This window comes from Herpailurus yagouaroundi, unplaced genomic scaffold (genome assembly GCF_014898765.1).
Source record: "Herpailurus yagouaroundi ecotype Mexico unplaced genomic scaffold, PumYag 29, whole genome shotgun sequence".
Taxonomy (NCBI): Eukaryota; Metazoa; Chordata; class Mammalia; order Carnivora; family Felidae; genus Herpailurus; species Herpailurus yagouaroundi.
The window spans coordinates 33,448,673-33,469,468 of record NW_024412377.1 but is presented as its reverse complement, the minus strand read 5'-3'; the positions used below and the strand labels follow the sequence as shown (position 1 = coordinate 33,469,468).

The 20,796-nt window shown below is 38.3% G+C and overlaps 1 protein-coding gene across 1 annotated transcript in view; it reads left to right on the top strand.

Moving 5' to 3' along the window:
• OXCT1 (3-oxoacid CoA-transferase 1) overlaps positions 1 to 20,796 on the top strand; it is a 138,926-nt gene that overhangs the window by 96,217 nt on the left and 21,913 nt on the right. Inside the window, exon 14 of the mRNA XM_040496180.1 lies at positions 17,012 to 17,101. Within this exon, the coding sequence (XP_040352114.1) occupies positions 17,012 to 17,101 (90 nt within the window). The remainder of the gene's footprint in view (positions 1 to 17,011; positions 17,102 to 20,796) is intronic.

Genomic DNA, 20,796 nt, shown 5'->3' with positions numbered 1-20,796 from the left:
AAAGAAATAACGTTCACTTACAACAGGAAAACAGATTGTAGCCAGAAACAAAGCACAGATTCATTTAACTCTCATAAATTTACTTGTTTTTAGGGAGTTAGTATTTGCAGAGTTTTTTTAGCAATAAGCTGGAAGAGCTGTTAGGAGAGGCCCTCACAGAGGGAAATCTGAGAACTTAATCTCCGTTTTGTTTTTATTTTGATGAAGAAATAAAAACCACAGGAACGAACCACATACTGAGATTTAAAAAAAAAACAACAACTGTGTTTTGGAATAACTAGATTTACAGAAAAGTTTCTGAGACAGCACAAAGAGTTTTCGTATTCTCTCACCCAAGTTCCCTCATTATTACAATCATCTGCTACCTTGGTACATTTGTCAAAACTAAGAAACACACGTTGATATGTTACTGTTTTGGGATGGGGGGGAATTTGTCTTTTTTTTTGTTGTTGTTAATTGTGGTAAGAACACTTAACATGAGATCTACCCTCTTAAAATTTTAGCTGCACAATACAGTATTATTAACTCTAGGCACAGTTTTGTGCAGCAGATCTCTACTCTAGAATTTTCACATCCTGTATAACTCAAACTCTGTACTCATTGAACTATACTCAGCTCTGCATTTCCCACTTTCCCTAGTCCCTGGCAACCATGGTTCTACTCTCTGCTATTATGAGTTTGACTATTGGGACATCTCATGTAAGTGGAATCATGGAGTATTTGTTCTTCTGTGACTGGCTTATTGTACTTAGTGTAGTATCTTCTAGGTTTGTCCATGTTGTAGTATATGGCAGGCTTTCCTTCTTTTTAATTTTTTTTTTTTCAACGTTTATTTATTTTTGGCACAGAGAGAGACAGAGCATGAACGGGGGAGGGGCAGAGAGAGAGGGAGACACAGAATCGGAAACAGGCTCCAGGCTCTGAGCCATCAGCCCAGAGCCCGACGCGGGGCTCGAACTCACGGACCGTGAGATCGTGACCTGGCTGAAGTCAGATGCTTAACCGACTGCGCCACCCAGGCGCCCCCTTTCCTTCTTTTTAAAGGCTGAATAATTTTCTGTTGTGTGTGCATACCACATTGTCTTTATTCATTCGTCAATGGACATTTATGATGTTTTCTATCTTGGCTGTTGTGAATAATGCTTCAGTGAACATGGGAATGCAGATATCCCTTTGATATCCTGATTTCAGTTTTTCTGAATATATACTCAGGAGTGGGATAGCTAAATGACATGGTGGTAATATTTTTAAATTTGGGGAAAACTACCCTACTATTTTTTATGAGCAGCTATACCATTTTACATTCCCACCAGTAGTGTACAAGGTTCCAGTTTGTTTATATCCTTGTCAACACTCATCTTTTTGGTTTTTGTGGGTTTTTTGTTTTTGTTTTTGTTTTTGTTTTTGTTTGGATAATAGGTATGAGGTGATACTTCATTGTGGTTTTGATTTGCATTTTTTGATGACTAGTGATAATTGAGCATCATTTCATACAATTGTTGGTCATTTGTATGTCTTTGGAGAAAATATCTTTTCAAGTCCTTTGTCCATTTGTTAGTTGGGTTATTTGAATTTTTGCTATTGTAGGAGTTACATATTTTGGGCATTAACTCCCTATTAGATGTATGGTTTGCAAATATTTCCTCTCATTCCTTAGGTTGCTTTTTCATTTTGTTGTTTCCTTTGCTGCGAAGAAGCTTTCTTGTTTAATGTAGCCCCACTTGTCTATTTTTGCTTTTGTTCCCTTTTGTTACACTTTATAAGATTCCAATTTTATTCTTTTCCATGTGGATAATCCAGTTTTTCCAATACCATTCACTGAAGAGTCTGCCTTTTCCTTGTTGTGTATTCTTGGCACCCATGCTGAAGATCAGTTGGCTGTACAAATCAGTTGGATTTATTTGGTGTTTCTACACTGTTCCATTGCTCTGTTTTTAATGCCAATATCATACTGTCTTAGTTACTATAGTTTTGTAATATATTTTGAAATCAGGGAGGGATTTCAGGAGAACAAATTCAGCTTTGTTCTTTCTCAAGATTGCTTTGGGACTTCCAATTCATGAACAGGGCATGCCTTTCCATTTATTTGTGTCTTTAATTTGTTTCATTATCAATGTTTTATAGTTTGCAGTGTATAAATCTTTCAGGTACATTACTATCAATTTTTTTATTAGCGTTCTTTTTTCTAGGATACAATTCAGTGTACCACATTACATTTAATTGTCCCATTTCCCTAGTCTCCTCTGGGAGAAGACAGTTTCTTCTGAGAGAAAGACTTCTCTGTGAAGTTTTCTGTCTTTCCTTGTTTTTCATGACTTTGATAGTTTTGAGAAGTATTGGCCAGATGTCCTGTAGAATGTGCCCCAGTCTTGTCTTACACATCTCCATCAGAACTCCTGGGTGACCAGGTGCATTGTCAGTGACCAGTGATATTTTAAAAGGAACCTTTTTCTTTCTTTCTTTTTTCTCTTCTGTGTAGTAGGTCTTAAAAGTAGGCTTAAAATACATAGTAAACCATGTTGCAAACAGATGTGTTATCATCCAGGCTGTGTTGCTCCATTTATAGAACACGGGCAGAATAGATTTAGCATAATTCTTAAGGGCCCTAGGATTTTTGAAATTGGTAAATGAGCATTGGCTTCAACTTAAATTCACAAGCTGTGTTAGCCCCTAACAAGAGAGTCAGTCTGTCCTTTGAAGCTGTAAAGCCAGGCATTGGCTTTTTCTCTCTAGCTATGAAAGTACTAGATGGCATCTTCTTCCAAGAGAAGGCTGTTTCGTCTACATTGACTGTTGTTTAGTGTAGCCACTTCCATTTTTTATCTTTAGCTAGATCTGGATTGTTGCAGCTTCTACATCAGCACTTGCTGCTTCACCTTGCACTTTGATGTTACGAAGACAGCTTCTTTCCTTAAGTCTCATGAACCAACCTTTGTTAGCATCGAACTTTTCTCCTGCAGGTTCATCACCTCTCCCAGCCTTCATAGAATGGAAGAGAGATAGGGCCTTATTCTGGGTTAGGTTTTCGCTTAAGAGGAATGTTGTGGCTGGTTTGATCTTTTATCCAGACCACTAAAACATTGTCCATATCAGCAGTAAGGCTGTTTTACTTTCATATTTGTGTGTTCACTGGACTAGCACTTTTATTTTCCTTGAAGAACTTTTTCTTTGCATTCACATCTTGGCTAACTGGCACAAGAGGCCTAGCTTTTGTCCTGTCTCAGCTTTCAACGTACTTTCCTCACTAAGCTTAATCATTTCTAGCTTTTGAGTTAGAGTGAGAGATGTGTGACTCTTGTTTTCACTTGATCACTTAGAGGCCATTGTGGAGTTATTAATTGTCTTCGTTTCAATATTGTGGTGTCTCGGAATAAGGAGACCTAAGGAGAGGAAGAGAGATGGGGGAATGGCTAGCTGGTGGAACGGTCAGAACACCTACAGCATTAAATAAGGCCATTATCTCATGTGGGTAGGACTCATGGCACCTCAAAAACAATTACAACAGTAACATCAAAGATTATAGATCACCATAACAATAATGCAAAAGTTTGAAGTATTGCAAGAATTACCAAAATGTAAAACAGACACAAGCTGAGAATGCTGTTGGAAAAATGGCTCCAGTAGATTTGTTCAATGCAGGCCTGACATGCACCTTCACTATGTAAAAAACACAGCATGTGAAAAGTGCAGTAAAATGAGGTACGCTTGTACTAACCATACTCACACAGTTTTGAATAATAAAGATAAACTGCTTCCCTAAGGTTAGAGGAAAAAAGTAACTCCTTCCTGAATAGCTCTGTGTCAAGGTGATTATCAAGAGACTATTTCCTTCTAAATACTGGGCCTAAGAAACAGCATTCTTGGGAATAAAAATAATTTTTAGCAGGTAGACCCCAGCTCCAAGTGTTTGCCACGCATGAGTTCCAGGTGAATGTGAATGAAGTCATGTCTGCCACCAGGTGTTGTAACCATAAAAGCAATGAAATTCTTCTCACTTACTGTGGCTCTTGCTACTCTCCAGAGAATGTACTAGATTTAAAACACCCCTCAACTGAGGCTGCATATAAAGTGTGTCTGAAATAATCAAGTTTTTTTACTCACACGTTGGTTTTTCATACTGTTTTGTCATGTATGTAATATCATCTCTAGTCTTATGGACAAGTAGTTATCACAACATCAACTTACGCAGTTTAGGGAGTTAAAACACTGGCATATCAAGAAATGAGTTACAGTTTATTTGTTTCTATTTCTACCTCTTCTGCTCTTTCTCTGTATTGTACTTCAAAAGAATAGTTTTTTATTCTTTATTTGATTCTCAGTATTTTGATTTCTACATTACCACTATCTTCCCCAAAAGGTTTTTTTTTTGTTACTTGTCTTTAAAACACTTCACTTTTCATTAAAAAAAAATTTTTTTTAACATTTATTTATTTTTGAGAGACTGAGAGACAGAGCAAGAGCAGGAGAGGGGCAGAGAAAGAGGGAGACACAGAATCCGAGGGAATCTCCAGGCTCTGAGCTGTCAGCAGAGAACTTGATGCGGGGCTCAAACTCACGAACCGTGAGATCATGATCTGGGCCCATGTCAGATGCTTAACTGACTGAGCCACCCAGGCGCCCCTCACTTTTCATTTTTATTCTCAGCATTATTTTTCATCTGTCATCCCTCTTTCTCTCTCTTTTTTTTTTTAGTCATCTAAGAGCTGGCTCTGGCATAGTTGGCTTGAAAAGATAGAAGGTAGAAATTAATGCTCCTGTAATATCACCTTTTATATATCTTTCAAGAATACTAACTTTGGGCAAATTCCTTGAAGTAGCTCTCTTGACCTATTTTAGAGTTTGAAAAAGTGTTTTGTTTCCACCTGATTCTCCCCAGTTCAAGGGGGAGCCAATTCACCTTTTATGTACTTTCAGATCTAGGGTCCTCAAAGGAAAAATTGTGCTTTTGATTTCTGATGCCTAAGATATTAGGACCACTCTCCCCACCCACCCACACAGGGGCATGGCTCCTTAGCTTTCTCTATCCCTAGAGGGGGGTCATTCTCACAAAGATGCTGTGCTTCTCCCTTTCCGGGTCAGACCTCATACTGGTCCTAGGATTGAAATCTCTGTGGAATGATGTTGCCCATGGTTACCTTAGTCCTGAGGTGGAGTATGCTTTCTGAGAAAACCAGAGGTGAGACTTTTCTTCACATGTCAGAGGCATCCAGTCCCCATGTTAAGGATCAGGTCTTGCCCAGGAGGAAAAAACTTAAAAGACTCTTCACTAATGACCAAAGGGTTATCAGTTTGCTATGAATGTTCATAGCTGTTAGCTCCCAGGAGGTATGTGGCAGTCATTGAACTGGGTCATCAGCTGAATCTGGAGGACATCTTGGGGATAAACAGAGTACTTATTAATAGAGTCAAAATGGTCTTATGTTCTTCCATCTAACCCTCTAATGCTTGCTTAATAGGGCATCCACATTTAATATACATAGCATACTCTTTCACAACTGCTCTTAAGTGGTTTTTTGTTTTGTTTTTTACTTTTAAATGATCTTTTACATAATTTTTTTTTATCTTTGCTACTGTGGATTAAAACCACGGTAATTATTTTGATGTATTCCTTAATAATGTTCCTTCAGTCACTATATGTCTCTCTGGGAGTTCCATCCAGCTGTGAGAGATGGCAGTGTAATTACAATAACTCTGTAACTCTATGCCTTACAGCTTGCAGATGGTGGGAGGAGGCGATTGAGCAAGCATGCTTCACCCCACGGTTCTTGTTCGCACACCTTCCCCTTCATCCCAACTAACCCACGTCCCATTTCAAGAATCAGAAAGTAAAATTTCTGAGAATACCCATTTTCTATTTCCCAAAGAAATAGTAATAGTTTTGTATTCCATGTGAATGAGTTATGAAGGAATTGACATACTTCATCACTTGAAGGTAAATAAAAATGATTGTTACCTTTTAATTTGTATTTTAGCGGACATATTTGTTGTGATTATCTAGAGATCTCCTAAAAATAATATAAGCCTTTGAAATAAATTCTGTGTGATAGTAAATGAAATCTGTTTTCCTATCATTATAACATTAGTTTGAACCAACCATATGAAATTCCTGTGTTTGTAGGTGACACATGGTCACATGTGGCAATTTCATGTGATTCTAAAACCATTCTGTCAGTGACCCAAGGGAAGTAAGAATTGTTAATGCAGAAAATAATTTATCCTTGGATTTTAAATATTGCACTTATTCTGTTTCTGGATAATGTACAAGACAAGAAGCTCCAGTACTTAGTTGTATTTAATAAATTCAGTTAAATAACTTATTTATATGTAATAATCCTTTATCATTTTAAGTAAAAGCAGATTCCCTTATATGTATCCTAGAGCACTTGCTCAAGTTCTTTCCATCGATGTCTTCTGTAGGAGGCCTGATAAAACAAGGTGAACTCACTTAACCAGGTTGTTTGATGTTTTCATCTCTGTAGAATTACCAATTGACTCTGTGAAAACTGAAATTATAGCTTCAAAGCAGAGCTAAGAATAACACAGTTTTTCTCCAATCCATTTTATTAATCCAAAAAATAGAATGGACTGTTAGTCTATCTGATCTTGTACAAAGAAGTTAACCTATCCAAAGTGCCTCATTTATAACCAGAAGAAACCTAGTCACACATTTCTTATAACTTAGGAAAAGAAAATAGGACAGTTTCATACTTCTAACTATTCACCTAATAAATGCTTACTAATCTCCTATACAAAGGTGGAGTTAACGACTTGCAATCAATTTTATATGCTTGCGATTTATTTCTTCACTTGGAGTGATGAGGTTTCATAAGTGAACTATGGAGACCCTACTGAGTGGTATTTATATTTTTACAAAATGGGAAATTCAGAGTAGTTAATAGCCAGAAACAGAACTCACTTTTTCTATTTGAGTTTAATTGATTCTTTAGTGTTAGAGGCACTGATTAATCTGCATAGATGTGCTCAATCAGAACAGCAGGTAGTCATAGCCAGATAGGGTCTTGGAGGCCCGCTGTTGTATTTTCAGTTGCTAGATGGTGGTGGAGTTGGGGAGAGCTTGCTCAGAGAGGGGATAGCATGCCTCTCATAAGGAAGAATTTAAGTTACAACTACCTGTATGGCCCGGCCACTACCTGCCAGTGGAACACCAACCCTGATCTTAATGCAGATCACTTGGCAGATTCTACAATAGGGATAAGGAAGGATGCTGTGAGAGCACCCAAGAGAGGTCCCTGATCACACCTAGTTGGTGGGCTAGGGTAGAGGCATGTGGATACTTCCTCGAAGAAGTAGTCGTGATTTGACACACAAAGAGTAAGCTGGTGTACACTTTATAGAAGGAGGGTGGGACCTTATGGCATAGCATGAAGCCATGTGCTGTGCACAAGCAACTCACTATTCCTGGCACAGAAACAGGATACTAGAGTGTGAGGAAATGAGTGAAGGTTGAGGCCAGGTTGTCACAGACCTTGTATCCCAACTGAAGTGCTTGAACTCCATCCTGGCACACTGGGGAACTAGTGAAAGGTTTTAGCAGAGGAGTAACATAAAACGTTCATTTGAGAGATTATTTTCATGTGGGTTGGAAAGGTTTGGGAGGGATAAGGCTGGACATAGGCTGGCAGTAGAGATGTTATTGCAACACTCAGGGAGAAATCACAAGAATCTTGGGTGAGAAAAGTTCAAGTTCAAGAAATACTGGAAAAATTGGAGTTCTTTGTAATTGAATGGCTGATTGCACATAGATAACGAAGGACAGGCAAGAGATAAGGAAGTTTCTGGTTGGACCTTGATGTGGATGATTGGCCAGTAACTGAGATCAGGACTTAGTAGGTAAATAAGATTTGCTTTGATAAAAATACTTAATTTAGCATGGACCATACTGAGCTGAGGTATGTAATAATTAACATAAAGAAGTTTTTGTTTCTTATACAGAATCAAGATTAGTATCTCTGATTGGCAAGAAGCTCTCTTCTATGCAGTAATTTGGGGACTGACATTCCTTCCATCTGTGGCTCTACTATTTTCAACAGATAGTTTGCAGAAAGGGGAAGAACATGGACCATAGTTCTTGGAAGTTTTGAGAGAGAGAGAGAAAGAGAAAGAGAGAGAAAGTATCTGAAGAGTGTTGTGTGCTTACAGCCTAGAGCCCAGTGAGATCATGACTGAGCCAAAGTCAAACACTTAACCAGCTGAGCCACCCAGGCACCCAAATTCTTGCAAGCATTTATAGTCCGACTCTGGAATTATTATTTGTCACTTTCACCCACTTTCTGTTGGCCAGAACCTATTCACATGACCAACCCTAACCTCAAGGAAGGCTGGAAAAAGTAGCCTAACTGAGCCCAGGAACAAGAGGAAATTATTTGGGGGATCAGTTGACAGATTGTGCCACATGATGACTGGGAAACTTTTGGATATTGAAGTCTGAGACTCAGAGGAAGGATTTGAGCTGAAAATGCTTTAGGAGCATTTTCTTATGATATAAACTCTGCTTACTCATATCATATATCATATATATATCACATCTTATATCATAAGAGCAGATGAAGTCACTCTCAGAGAAAATGACAAGTGCAGTAGGCCAAGGACAGAGCTTTTAAGTTGGCAACACACAAAGCTGGGATGGGAAAAAGGGTGCTAAAAAGGAGTTTGACAAACCCTGAAGTAGGAGGACCAGGGGAATATTGTATCATGGAAACCCATGAGTAGAGCATTTCAAGATGTTGGTGAAAAATAGTGTAAAATGTAATCGATAGGTCCAGGAATATAGTAAAGTAAACCCACAAGGCATCAGATGGTTAAATGTTAGAGACCTGATTGAGTAATTCTCATTTCAAAGGCATAGTCAAGGCAGAAACCAGATTTTAGTGCATTGAGGTATCAACAGAGAGGAGCTAGAGAAGGGCTGGGGATGGAAAAATCAGAGCAAGGGGGTAGTTGATGAAACAAAGTCCCCGAGAGAACAGGAATAAGAGAGCTTACTAAAATGAAGTTTTGAGTTTGTCCAAGTGCTGCTTTTTGATATGCTCTTCTTTTTAGCCCATACAATGATTGATAACTGATATTTGTTAGGAGCAATTTTGTTACTTTACCTGGCAATAGAGACTGTAATTATATTTCTAGCTCCATATTAGCTGGTTTACATGATCACTCCACCCGTCCTGGGAAATACAATTAATCCTTGAAAGGAAAATCACATTTTTCTTGGTTTTGAATACAAAGTATAGAACAGAAAAGAGAAATATTACTACTGTAACTTTGTTATAAGTAGGCAAAACTAAGACAAATTATGTATCTTTTATTTTCTCTAAAACCGAGTTATAACCTCTCCTTTATGCTTAAACAAATACTGATACTATATTTATTTTCCCTCACTCCTATACTCTTTAGCAAGGAGCATTTTTAGAGGTCCTTTTCTTTCTTAGAACATTTTTTTTAATAATGGGGAAGTGAGACAGAAATAAAGAGGCTTACATTTGGATTGAGGTGCGTACTTAATGTTCTGGTGTTTAATATTGAGCAGCAAGCCCTAGTTTTATTAATAAATCACTCTACAGTTATCTTTCCCTTTTCTTCCAGTCAATTAACATTTTCCAGTGAGGCACATAGCATTAATTTAAAAGGTTTTAAAAATTGTTTCTGTATATTGTACATTTGTTTCTCACTTAAGAACAGAATATAGGCGACAAATCTGCAAATCAGCCATTACTACGTATATATGTGTATATACACACACACACACGCACACTAATGGTAAAGGTGGCAAGAATCATTTTCAGTATGTTTTATATTGTGTTTTAAACAGCATTTCACACAACTGTTCACTGTATTTGTTTTACCTTTTTGTAAAAACCTTAAAACATCACCAAATGTCACATGTAGAACTTGAATTACTGTATTTTTGGGAGTGCAATTTAATATTTGTACTTTGTTGCATTGAGGTTTATTTTTTAATGTTATATTATTAACATTTCTTTTACTTTCTTTCAAATTCTCATATTAGGGAATAGGATTAAAGTAAGTAAAATATATTCAAAATATTGCTTTCAGTTTAAATCTATTTTCTAGAAAAAAGGTAGATAACCATATTCATTCTTCTTCTATTCCTAATTCCTATTTTGGTACCCAGTTTATAATAGATTTTGAGCAAACATTCATGAATTGAGGATAATACTTGAGCTAGTGTCTTTTCAGAAAAATTCTGTAAGTGTGTCATAATATAGCATGCAGCATTTCTAAGTCATCATACTGCTGTGTTTTTCGCATACTTGATACCGGAGCCAGTCTTCAACTGCACAAAGATGAGTCGGCCATGAAATGAGTATCCAGCAATCATCTCTCCATTATGATAGCCAGAATACATTTCAGAACTCAAGTTGCACCATTCAAGAAATGTATGTTTGCTGATGAGATTTTTAAGAAAGCCGTACTTTGTGTCACCCTGGCCCCATGCTTCAATCATGCCCAGAGTCTCTTCTTCAGCATAGGCCTGTTTTTCTCAGAGAATCACTTTCCCTCTTGTGATTTATTTAAAGGTACATTTTTAGCTTCATAACTTCACTGCTTAGCAGCTTCTTGTTTTGTATGTCGAATAGGATGTTGGATTTTGGGGAGGGAGCTAGAGATGGCAGTGAGGTCTGTATCTCATCTCTGTAAAATGGCAAGCTTGTGTTGGACATTTGGATACAGAAGTGAATTTCAGTATCTTGCCTAGTCCCCTCCTTCAAGGAGCAGTGGTGAAACGTCCCCCTCAAAGGCCTGCTCCCTCCTCTGTTGTGTAGCTGAATCAGTTAGCTCTTTTTTTAAAAAATATAATTTATTAAATTATATTAGTCAAGTTGGCTAACATATAGTGTATACAGTGTGCTCTTGGTTTTGGAGGTAGATTCCCATGATTCATCGCTTACATACAACACCCAGTGCTCATCCCAACAAGTGCCCTCCTCAATGCCCATTGCCCCTTTCCTCCTTTCCTCTGCCCCCATCAACTCTCAGTCTGATCTCTGTATTTAAGAGTCTCTTATGGTTTGCCTCCCTCTCTGTTTGAAACTATGTTTTCCCCTTCCCTTCCCCATGGCCTTCTGTTAAGTTTCTCAAGTTGCACATATGAGTAAAAACATGGTATCTGTCTTTTCTTTGACTGACTTATTTCACTTAGCATAATACCCTCCAGTTCCATCCATGTTGTTGCAAATGGCAGGATTTCATTCTTTCTCATTGCCAAGTAGTATTCTGTTGTTCTATAAACCACATCTTTTTTTTATTCTTTCTTTTTAAAAAAAATTTTTTTAATTTTTTAAATTTACATCCAAATTAGTTACCATATAGTGCAACAATAATTTCAGCAGTAGATTCCTTAGTACCCCTTATCCATTTAGCCCATCCCTCCTCCCACAACCCCTCCAGTAACCCTCTGCATGTTCTCCATATTTAAGAGCCTCTTATGTTTTGTCCCCCTCCTGGTTTTTATATTATTTTTGCTTCCCTTCCCTTATGTTCATCTGCCCTGTATCTTTAAGTCCTCATATGAGTGAAGTCATATGATATTTGTCTTTCTCTGACTAATTTTGCTTAGCATAATACCCTCTAGTTCCATCCACATAGTTGCAAATGGCAAGATTTCATTCTTTTTGATTGCCAAGTAATACTCCATTGTGTGTGTGTGTGTGTGTGTGTGTGTGTGTGTGTGTGTGTGTGTATCACATCTTCTTTATCCATTAATCCATTGATGGACATTTGGGCTCTTTCCATACTTTGGCTATTGTTGATAGTGCTGCTAATAAACATTGGGGTGCATGTGCCCCTTCGAAACAGCGTACCCTTGCATAAATACCTAGTAGTGCAATTACTGGGTCATAGGGTAGTTCTATTTTTAACTTTTTGAGGAACCTCCATACTGTTTTCCAGAGTGGCTGCACCAGCTTGCATTCCCACTAGCAGTGCAAAAGAGATCCTCTTTCTCCACATCCTCACCAACATCTGTTGTTGCCTAAGTTGTTAATGTTAGCCATTCTGACAGGTGTAAGGTAGTATCTCATTGTGGTATAAACCACATCTTTATCCATTCATCAGTTGATGGACATTTAGGCTCTTTCCACGATTTGGCTATTGTTGAGAGCCCTGCTATAAACATTGGGGGTACATGTACCCCTATTCATCAGCACTCCTGTATCCTTCAGATAAATTCCCAGTAGTGCTATTTCTGGGTCATAGGGTAGTTCTATTTTTAATTTTTTGAGGAACCTCCATGTTGTGAAACAGTTCTAATTCTACACTCAGTTGTATCCCCTCTATAAAATTCATTTGGTCACCACATCATTATATTAGTCACACGAGCTGCTGTAACAAATAGGGCTCCCAAATTCAGTGGCTTAGCGCCCTATGCATTTATTTTTCACTTATATTGAACGGTGCAGCGTGTTTCTGGGTAAGTGGGCTCTGCTGCACGCAGTCATTGAAGGACCCTGAAGGAAGCTTAGCATCTTCCAAGGTCGCCTTGGATGCCAGTGTCCAGATTCCAGAAGGCAAAAGGGCATGAGGGATTTCATGTGAGAAGTGTTTACGGGCCAGAGGCTGGAAACCACAGATATCGTCTCCCTCCTTCCACTGTCTAGAGTTCAGGCACATGGCCACCCCTCCCTGCAGTACAGAACCAGGAAACGCAAGTAATTGAGTCCCAAAAGAGTGGCTGCTAAGGTGGGTTGAAGGACGGTGATGAATTTCCCACTTGCATTGGAGAGCATGTCTCATATAACCCTGTTTCTTTCTGCCGGTATAGATAGAACGAATTGTTTTCATTTAGTAATTGACTCTGTCTCAGAAATCATCTGGGAGTTGAAATGGAAGGAAATATGTTATTTTCTTTTTCCAATACAATGAACTTACTTTAAAAAATAGGAAAGCCAAATATTTGAAGGTTTACCTGTTAACTTGCTAGAAATGCTTTCTATTAGGCGACGCTGCTGTTCTTTTTGCCATCTGGTAAGACTGCTGTTGTGAAACATCTCTTCTGTGAAATCCCCCTGAGCTGCCTGCCTCTTCCCGCCTCTGCTTCCCCAGCCAGGCACAGTTAGCACTTGTATCCTCGAGTGCTCTGCTAGGACCTGAACATGCCCATGTTAGTTTAACCCATTCGCTCCTCACTCACCCAAGCACCTATAATGAAAAAAAGGTTGAAATTCACTGATACAATTATATACTAGATAGCAAGGATGCAGGGAAGGGATTAGCACTAGGCTCTTGGGGATGAGGGAACCGTGGTACTGCTTCTTGTAGAGGAAGGAAGTTTGGTCCAAGTCCCCATAATTACTCCTAATGCTCTTCCTCCCTCAGATGAGGAGTACCTTACATGTGTACCTTACATCATGTGTACCTTACATCTCTAGTACTTATTTATCTTATAATTGGAAGTTTGCCCTTTTGACCACCTTCCTTCCGTTCCCCCTTCACCCACACCCATTTATTAATTTTTTTAAGTTTACATCCAAGTTAGTTACCATATAGTACAGTAATGATTTCAGGAGTAGATTCCAATGATTCATCCCCTATGTATAACACCCAGTGCTCATCCCAACAAGTGCCCTCCTTTTAAAAAAAAAAAATTTTTTTTTCTTAACGTTTATTTATTATTGAGAGACACAGAGAGAGATAGAGCATGAGCATGGGAGGGGCAGAGAAAGGAGGAGACACAGAATCTGAAGCAGGCTCCAGGCTCTGAGCTGTCAGCACAGAGCCTCATGCGGGGCTTGAACTCACAAACCGCGAGATCATGACCTGAGCTGAAGTCGGACGCTCAACCGACTGAGCCACCCAGGTGGCGCCCCCCAACAGGTGCCCTCCTTAATTCTCCTTACCCATTTAGCCCATTCCCTCACCCACAAACCCCTCCATTAACCCTCAGTTTGTTGTCTATATTTAAGAGTCTCTTATGTTTTGTCCTCCTCCTTGTTTTTATATTATTTTTGCTTCCCTTCTCTTATGTTCATTTGTTTGTATCTTAAATTCCACACATGAGTGAAGTCATATGATATTTGTCTTTCTCTGACTAATTTCGCTTAGCATAAATACCCTCTAGTTCCATCCTTGTTGTTGCAAATGGCAAGATTTCATTCTTTTTGATTGCCGAGTAATACTCCATTGTGTGTGTGTGTGTGTGTGTGTGTGTGTGTGTGTGTGTGTGTACACACATACATACGCCATGTCTTCTTTATCCATTCATCTGTTGATGGACATTTGGGCCCTTTCCATACTTTGGCTATTGTCGATAACACTGCTATAAACATTAGGGTGCATGTGTCCCTTCAAAACAGCACACCTGTATCCCTTGAATAAATACCTAGTAGTGCAATTACTGGGTCATAGGGTAGTTCTATTTTTAACTTTTTGAGGAACCTCCATACTGTTTTCCAGAGTGGCTGCAGCAGTTTGCATTCCCATGAGCAATGCAGAAGAGATCCTCTTTCTCTACATCCTCACCAACATCTGTTGTTGTTGCCTGAATTGTTAATTTTAGCCATTCTGACAGGTGTGAGGTGGTATCTCATTGTGGTTTTTTGCTTTGTATTTCCTGATGATGAATGATGTTGAGCATTTTTTCATGTGTCTGTTCACCATCTGGATGTCTTCTTTGGAGAAGCGTCTATTCATGGCTTTTGCCCATTTCTTCACTGGATTATTTGATAAGTTCTTTATAGATTTTGGATACTAACCCTTTATCTGATGTCATTTGCAAATATCTTCTCCCATTCTGTTGGTAGCTTTTTAGTTTTGCTGATTGTTTCCTTTACTGTGCAGAAGTTTTTTATCTTTTTTTTTTAACTTTTTTTTAAACATTTATTTATTTTTGAGAGACAGAGCATGAGCGGGGGAGGGACAGAGAGAGAGGGAGACACAGAATCCAAAGCAGGCTCCAGGCTCTGAGCTGTCAGCACAGAGCCTGATGCAGGGCTCGAACTTACAAACCGTGAGATCATGACCTGACCCGAAGTTGGACAGCAGAAGCTTTTTATATTGATGAGATCCTAAGAAATGTTCTTTTTAAGACAAAGAGACGGTTCTTCTACCATGTTCTATAGCTCTTTATATCCCTGCCAGCACAGTTTTTGTACTCAGTAGGTGCTCTATGAATATTTCTTAAATAATTGACAATGATTAAAAATGTCTAAATCAGATTCACCTGAATTGGACATGCTTTTTGTAACAGACTGGCATAACCTTTTACCTATAATCATTGTTGCACAGGTGAGAAATTTTGCCTCTGGTATATTCTAATTCAAGGATTCTTTTTTTTTTTTTTTTTTTTTTAATTCAAGAAGTTTTTAACATGCTAGCTTGGTTTCTGGTTTTCTTTGCCTTCTTCATTCTACTAACACTTATACTGTTACAGTCTTCCTAAGGACACTATCTGGAAGCTGAGACTTGCTGGATGTTCTTATCACAACAGATTAATACATTTTGTAATGGACTTTCTTTAGTGTCTTTTGATGCTCTAAAAATCTCAAGCTTCCTTAGTGTTGGAGTTAATGATAGACATTCATTGCTTCTGTCTCCAAATTACTCATACTTCATCCCATAATAGTAGAGAAAATATATTTCTCTACAGAAATGTTATTCATATTTCATCCCATAAGGTATTGGTGTTCTCTACAGAAGTATTATGAAAATAATATACCTAATTTATTAAAACTGCAGCTAACTAAGGATGATGGCATGGCTCACTGAAGTATAATATTACACATTTCCACATAGATATTGTTTCACTTCAAACTTACATGTCTGAAGACGGACTGACTTTGTACCTTCTGCGTCTTTCCTGCTCTCCATCTCCGCTCCCCGCTGCCACCCTCCAGCCATTGCCAGCTGCTACCCATCTCATTTAGTGGCAGGCTCCAAATCACGAAGACATCCTGACCACTTGATCCTTTCCTTTACATAATGCACATCGAATTCATGTTCGTGCAGTGTTGCACTGACCTCTAAAATGTTCTTGATATCAGAGGATTTGAGCCCTCTATGTTTTAAAGCCAGGTATGAGTACATTGCCTAATCTCCTTGTAGCTATGAAATTTTGGGGAAGGAGCTAAGAGTTTACCATCAAATCAGCAAGAGGACTCGGATTAAAAATAAAATTTTAAGGAGGTTTTGATGTTAGATGACATTTCTCTTCCATGTACTTGAGGAAGAATTTATTTCATCATCTCTGGAAACACCTGCTTTTTCGCAAACTCTGTAACCAGGAGACAGAACAGACAGTGGGAAATATTCAGAGTGTACGGCGTGCAGAGGGTGGCTGGTAAATGTTTAATGAATGAGGAGATGGACAGGTGAACAAAAATAGAATGGGAACGGCGAGAGGCCCTGAACTCTGCTTCTGTTTTGTTTTGCTTGACAGCAATATATTTTTTGTTTTGTTTGGCTTATTTTTCTAAGAGTGAGATAAATGCCAAGTTTAGAAAGACAGACCCACCTTTTCATATTAAGCATTACTAGGGAAACACCATGAGTGTCTTAACCTACTATGTAATGGCATTTTAATCTGCAGGAAATCCAAGAGAGTGCTTTAGAAAGTATTTGTAATTGAAGACTCAGTGGTGCCGATTTTGTATTTAAAAAGACAGTGGATGTCAGGGGTATGTGGATTTCAGTCTGCTATTACTATAATCGTAATAAAGTGCCAGAATTCTGAAAAGGTTCTTAATATTTTTCTCATCCACTGATTGTCTTATTGCTAATATATCATCAACAAAATAATGTTAGCCACAGTGTAATAAAACTAACATCATAATATTTGTCTGGAAGTTATCTTTCAATCACAGAATAATACAGTAACAGAATACTAATATTGTAAAGCTTCTAGTACTAAGCAGTAAAGATCAATGAGGTTTTCTCGCTCATTTATTCCAGTGACTTATTCTTACCAGTTATTTTTATTCTGCCACATACTAAAGGATTGAAAGAGAATTACATCTTATTTCCCACTTCTGTTTTGTAGGGGAAGATGGTGAAAGGAATGGGAGGGGCTATGGATCTCGTGTCCAGTGCTAAGACCAAAGTGGTGGTCACCATGGAGCATTCTGCAAAGGTAATGTGTGCTGCTTTTGGAAATTCACAGTATGCCAAGATCCTGTACATACTCCAGGTCATGCAATCATGTTTTTTTTTATTGTTTTCTCAGGATCATCCAAATTGATAGCATTTATATTTTAGAGAGAAAGGCTGCAAATAAAAGTAGTTACTTATTGTCATTCAGCTAGACAGTTCTTTAACTTTGAGTGAAACAAACAGGGGGGTGTTCTTTATTTACTTTGCTTACACAATAAAAGTTAAAGCCATAAAGTCTTCAAACTCAGTGAAAATATGTCAGGGCAGATGTTTTGATTTAGGTTTAAAGATGATTATAATGGTTGCTCTGTGCTTGCAAAATGAAAAATACAACAGAATGTGGCCTTTTAACAATAGTTATTTTCAAATGCATGGTGTGGTCTCTTACCAAAGCTGTGAGGTGTCATTTTGGGAAGGGTTAGAAAGTGGTGGACTTGGTGATAAAGAGTATCCTTATTCTGTAAAGTATGATACCTTTATTTTGATGTATCATTGAATATTTGCTGAGTGCTGATTATAATGTTAGCTTCTATAATTTGGCAGTGACCAAAACTACTCAAAGATCATTGACCTCGTGGAGCTTACATTTGGTGGTGGTGGTCGTGATGATGATGATATATCATCATCCTACAATAATGATAACTACCATTTATCGAGCTTCCTATATTCCGACAGTATATTAAGCCCTCTCTGTGTATTTGCATGTATAAGCTTAATGAACTTAATCCAGGTATTTTCTTATGGTTTCAAAAACAGCTTCAGAGAGGTTAAGTAACTTGCCTGAGGTCACTAAACTAGTGGCACTGAGATTAGAACTAGGTATCTATGATTCTAAAGCCTAGTGTTCTAACTATAGAGCAATCAGTACAACTTTGTTCCTTGTTCCCAGCTCAGTGTCTTTAAACTAACTGAGCTTAATTGCTTTCCTAAGCTGAGTCTGTGGGTTTCTGATGATTTGCAAAATTGATCCTGGGTGGTACTCCCTTCATTATCTATGCCCTTTGTTCATTCTCCTTTTTTTTTTTTAAAATAATTCTTAGGGTTTTTTTTTTTTTTAATGTTTATTTATTTACTTAGAGAGGGAGAGCATGTGAGTGAGCAGGAGAGGGGCAGAAGAGATAGAGGGAGAGAGAGAATCCCAAGTAGTCTGCACTGTTTGCATGGAGCCCAGTGCAGGACTTGAACTCACGAACCATGAGATCATGACCTGAGCTGAAATCAAGAGTCAGATGTTTAACTGACGGAGCCACCCAAGTGCCCCTGATTCTTAGGTTTAAAACAAAATCTACCTGTTCTCACCTTGAGACCTGTTAATTTGAATGGAAGTGTTAGTTCATCTGCCCTGTTTTAATTTATCTTTCTTCTTCTTTTTTTTTTTTATCTTTTTTTTTATCTTTTTTTTTTTTTAATTTTTTTTTTCAACGTTTATTTATTTTGGGGACAGAGAGAGACAGAGCATGAACGGGGGAGGGGCAGAGAGAGAGGGAGACACAGAATCGGAAACAGGCTCCAGGCTCTGAGCCATCAGCCCAGAGCCCGACGCGGGGCTCGAACTCACGGAGTGCGAGATCGTGACCTGGCTGAAGTCGGACGCTTAACCGACTGCGCCACCCAGGCGCCCCTGCCCTGTTTTAATTTAGAGATGCAGCATCAGCATCTTGGGAGAGCACGGAGCTTGCTTCCCATGAGGGAGTTCTGTTAGAGAGTGATATGTGCCATGAAATTGTTCTGTTGTGAAAAGTGTAATAAATATGAAAATATCCTAAATTGGTTTGTAAACAGTGGAAACAAGGCAGTAGAGTGTAAATACGGAACAATAGAAATGAAACCCACACAGGTGACTTCTGAGAGATGCCTTGTGAAAGCATCCAAAATACTTCGTTTCAGGGGCAAAAGGATGCCAAGCATGCAAATCAAATCCACATCTTTTCTGGAACATAATGTCTATTTGGATAAATAGACATTTCTGACTTCCCTTTTGTTATTACTTTAATGTTGGTGCACAGATGCTGAGGTCCGACTCATTTTAGATTTTTTTCATGCATTTGTTTTCAAAGTGTTAGGCCTGTATTTAACAAACTCTTTTTCTCTCTCTTTTTGTTTTTCCAAAGTCTTTTGTCTCAGCCAAAATTTCTGAAAGAGGAAAAGAAATCATCCTTTAAACTTTTCATTAGAAATCCCTAACTAAAGCTTTTTATAGAAGCAGACATTTTTCCTGTTTTCTTCTTTCTAGGCAAAGTTTTCTTGGTGTCTGACTACCTTTGTTCTTAGGCTTCTCTTCATCTCTTGACGTGGCCTTCTTCTGCCCTCTAAGAATGGCAAGAAAATGAAGGAAAGTAGTAGCAGTATGAGTCCTTATTAGCTACAAGGCCCTGTGCTTGGCATTGTACATACTTCATGTCGCTAGCTTCTCAGGGACCCTTTTCAGTAAGACTGGGATGTGGGCAGGTTAAGAAACTTGTCCAGGTGTATGATAGAGTTCGGAGTCTCACTCAGTTCATGTGTTCATCACACCACACCACACCGCATCCTCACCAGAGCCATCTCCGCACCAGGATTTAAAACCAGCCCTTTTCTGAAAGCTTCAGGTTGCACAAGGATCACTCTCCCTTTTTAAATTTTCCCTAAGGCTCTTCTTGCTTTGGTGAGTCAAAGCAGAATACTTGTTATTCTTTATGCCTGGAATGCTCTTCCACTGATACCTGCATGGCTTGCTCCCTCAGTTCATGCACGTCTGTGCTCAATATCACAGAAGCATTTCCCTGACTGTTCTATAAAACAGAAGTCCCCCCTCTCCTGACCTTCATCCCCCTTTTCATTGGAATGTAAGTTCCATGAGGGCAGAGACTCCATCAATTATAACAGGTGAAGAGAATCATGTCTGATGCCCATTAGGACTCAATAAATACTTGTTGAATTTATTAATTCTTCAAATAATAATACTTTGAACATGTAGAGCACCTTTAAGTTTTTCAAAGCAGTTGCAAGATTACTGCCTCCACATTTTATCATTATGATACTCTTGTGAGGTAGGTCTCATTGTTTCCCTTGCAAAGAAAAACAATTTCCTAGAGGTTAAATATTCTGATAGAAGTCAAGTTGAAAATTTGGAGCAAAAGCAAGCCAAGAACCCATGTATCCTGCCTTTGGGCCTCCGTTTTTGTTTTTTTTGGTTTTTTTTTTTTTTTAATAACCTTTTTTGTCTGGCAGGTACCATCACTGCTAACAACATAAAAGAAAGTACTTTGTTCTCAATATTGTGTACTGGATATATTTCCTAAGGGTAAAACTTTCAAAGCACAAAAGCAGGGAAATTCGGTCATAGTTGTCATTTATTGGAAACAAGCAAAGCTTGGGTACCTATTTTAGAGAACATAAACGAAAGCTCTATTTCTAAAAGAGGTTTAGATTTTATTTTTATCACAGTAGGAGGTCTGGATTCTGAAGGGATAAAGGGAATCGTCATTGTTATGACATTGGGAATAAATCTTTGTGAATATCTTTCAATAACGTCTAATCTATATCTGATAGCAAAGGTATCATGTAGAAATCTTGAATGTAGTTTTACATTGTCTTTATTTTTTGTGGGGAGGAATTATAAAAAGTACATGAGATTTCTTAGTCCTATTTGTTTTATACCCAATGTGTTGCCAAAAGCCAACAAATGTGAAAGAT